The 2,445-nt window shown below is 48.0% G+C and overlaps 2 protein-coding genes across 2 annotated transcripts; both read left to right on the forward strand.

The window, feature by feature from the left end:
- Positions 1–47: 47 nt before the first annotated feature.
- Positions 48–809, forward strand: BT62DRAFT_1007234 (NAD(P)-binding protein; the record flags this gene model as incomplete). The annotated part of the gene is made up of 3 exons (XM_043177330.1): positions 48–122; positions 167–506; positions 556–809. The coding sequence occupies 3 exons, from the start codon at positions 48–50 to the stop codon at positions 807–809; spliced, it is 669 nt and encodes a 222-aa protein (XP_043038979.1).
- Positions 810–1,699: 890 nt separating this feature from the next.
- Positions 1,700–2,086, forward strand: BT62DRAFT_920686 (uncharacterized protein; the record flags this gene model as incomplete). The annotated part of the gene is made up of 1 exon (XM_043184240.1): positions 1,700–2,086. The coding sequence occupies one exon, from the start codon at positions 1,700–1,702 to the stop codon at positions 2,084–2,086; it is 387 nt and encodes a 128-aa protein (XP_043038980.1).
- Positions 2,087–2,445: the final 359 nt, after the last annotated feature.

Below are 2,445 nucleotides of genomic sequence, written 5' to 3' on the forward strand. Positions count from 1 at the left end.
CTCCTCTGCACGCCACTGCGCTTGAATGCAAAGCCATAGCCGAGAACATGGATCTCGACATCCTCGTCGTCCCTACCGATATAAGCATCGAAGAGTCCGTCAAGAACCTTATGAAGACCGCTGTAGATCATTTTGGATGAGTCGATTATTGTGCGAACATCGGCAGGGTGGGTTCCCTCCTCTCCTCTCTTCTTATCTAAAAACCCGGGGCCCTGATGTTTTTGTCCAGACGATGGGAACCAAGGCGAAATTCTCCTCCATACCAACCGAAGACTGGGTCGCCATCCAGCAAACAAATATCAACGGTATCTTCTGGCTGGTGCGGGAGCAAATCAGCATCATGGAGAAACAAGAACGGCTCATCACGCCGATCGCGTCTCCCAAGCGCCCTGCTGAGCGTGGGAGCATCGTCGTGCTCAGCGCCGCAGCAGCAGTGATCGCCCTACCTGACGGAGGCGCCTACACTCACACCAAATACACAGCAAATGGGTTGACGAAAGCTGCGGGTACACTCTTCACCCCTACCGCCCTTCTCTACTAATTAATTCGTTGCAGCCCAAGACCATGCCTCGAACAGCATCCGCATCAACGCCATCCTCCCGGGCTACATCTACACCGAGGGTCTCGCTTCACACCCTGCCGCCATGCCCGAAGCTGCAAAGCGCATCATCGACGGGTGCCCTCTTGGCCGGTTTGGAGAGGCGGGGGAAATTGGCGACCTCATTGTTATGATGAGCTCGCTGAGGAATGGGTTCATGGTTGGGAGCAGCGTTTTGGTCGATGGAGGCCAGACGTTGAGTGGGGAGTAATGCAATTTTATTTCATTTTTTTTATCCTGCTTTTTGTTGGTGTGCATTCTCATGAGGCAGACCGTTATCGAGTAGAAAGACCGTGGCTTTTTTCGGTAAACGTCGAGCAAGGTTCGAGTCAGACACAGACACCTTGTGAATCATTCTCAATGGCTACGTCTTCCCTCTTCCCTTCCCAATGATATATGAATGTGGTTTGCCTCCTTTCCAGAAATCAGAACCTGATGTTAGGGGAGGGTTGACAAGTATCAGATATCCATCTCGTCTATAGCCTCAAAGAAAGTGATCTAAGCATTGGGGATACCTTTTTTTTTTGCCAACATTCCCAATCCTACGATCCTCCATGATGCATCCATGATTCTTCTCATCTTCTCATCGTTTGCACCGCTTCGATTCTAGATACATCTGAGCACATGTCGCGTCTTTGGATCTACAACCGCCAGCTACTCAATAGAGGTTTCCTATTGGGAATGGCCTACATAGGTCTTCAATAATGATGCCTGTAAGTCAAGTCATGTTCAACTCATTCCCCTCATGTTCAGGCGTATCCTAGTAGAAAAGCCCGGTAGAAGCACATCGACAGTGCCCACATTCTGCACCGTCATATTTGTGCCGGACACATCATGATCACCCTAAATCATGGAGGATTTCTCATTGAATCCGATGAGTGCATTATTCTTATGGACCGAAACGGTGACGACCATTCACAGAGAACCGTAGGTTTTTCATAAAATTCCGCAAGCTTGTTTCATTATATCATATATATCTAGGGTGTCTGGAAATTCATGACTGTTGAAGACCGATAATCTGCCTTATGGGTTCTCCTTCACATTGTCCTCCGACATACCGAACATTCACATTCACCGACTGAACTCCACCACGACTTGATGATGTGGCTTGAGCACTCTATAACCGACATCGAGGGTACATCTGGCGGTTCTGTGAAGATCGAACTGTTGAACCGTTATTCTGCGATGCCTTGCTTTGCCGTCCAGCATCTCAACGAGTTGCTGCGCGAATTGCTCGACGTTTTCGTTATCCGATATCAGTCAAAACGTACCACAGAGGAAATTCAAACACATGAAACATGGATGATTCCGTATCCTGATCCCACTACAGAACTCCCGGCCGCCTCATACTTCATGAAAATGGGAAAACTTGAAAACCCTACCTGGCTTGTCGAGACTTTGCATGCGCATGCAGAGAAGATGAATGTCCGGCGAAGGGGCAGCTATGACTGGCGCTACAATGCATGTTACAGCAGGGACGGCTGTTAGAAAAGCTGCAAATACCATTTGGCGGCGATGGCCGGTCTTGATAAAAAGTGGTGGAAAGGCATGGGCACTGAGATCCATTGATGAAGCTATGGAGGAATAGCAGCAGACTTATTATGACGATCCATGTCAACGTTGGATGCCTCGTCCGGTTTCATCGCGTTCAATGTAGTACAATGCGATCACATCTACCTTCCCAACCATGTTACACATATATTGTAGCACAGACCTAATCAAATTCTGTCTTTTACCTTCTCTTCTCCTGGAAGCTCTGAATTCTCTTGTTAACGTGGGGATAATTGGATCATCATTCTTGTACACTGTATCGGTTCTAAATATTCTATGACCATTGTAGAGATGCC

This window comes from Guyanagaster necrorhizus (assembly GCF_019112545.1).
Source record: "Guyanagaster necrorhizus MCA 3950 unplaced genomic scaffold BT62scaffold_15, whole genome shotgun sequence".
NCBI lineage: Eukaryota > Fungi > Basidiomycota > Agaricomycetes > Agaricales > Physalacriaceae > Guyanagaster > Guyanagaster necrorhizus.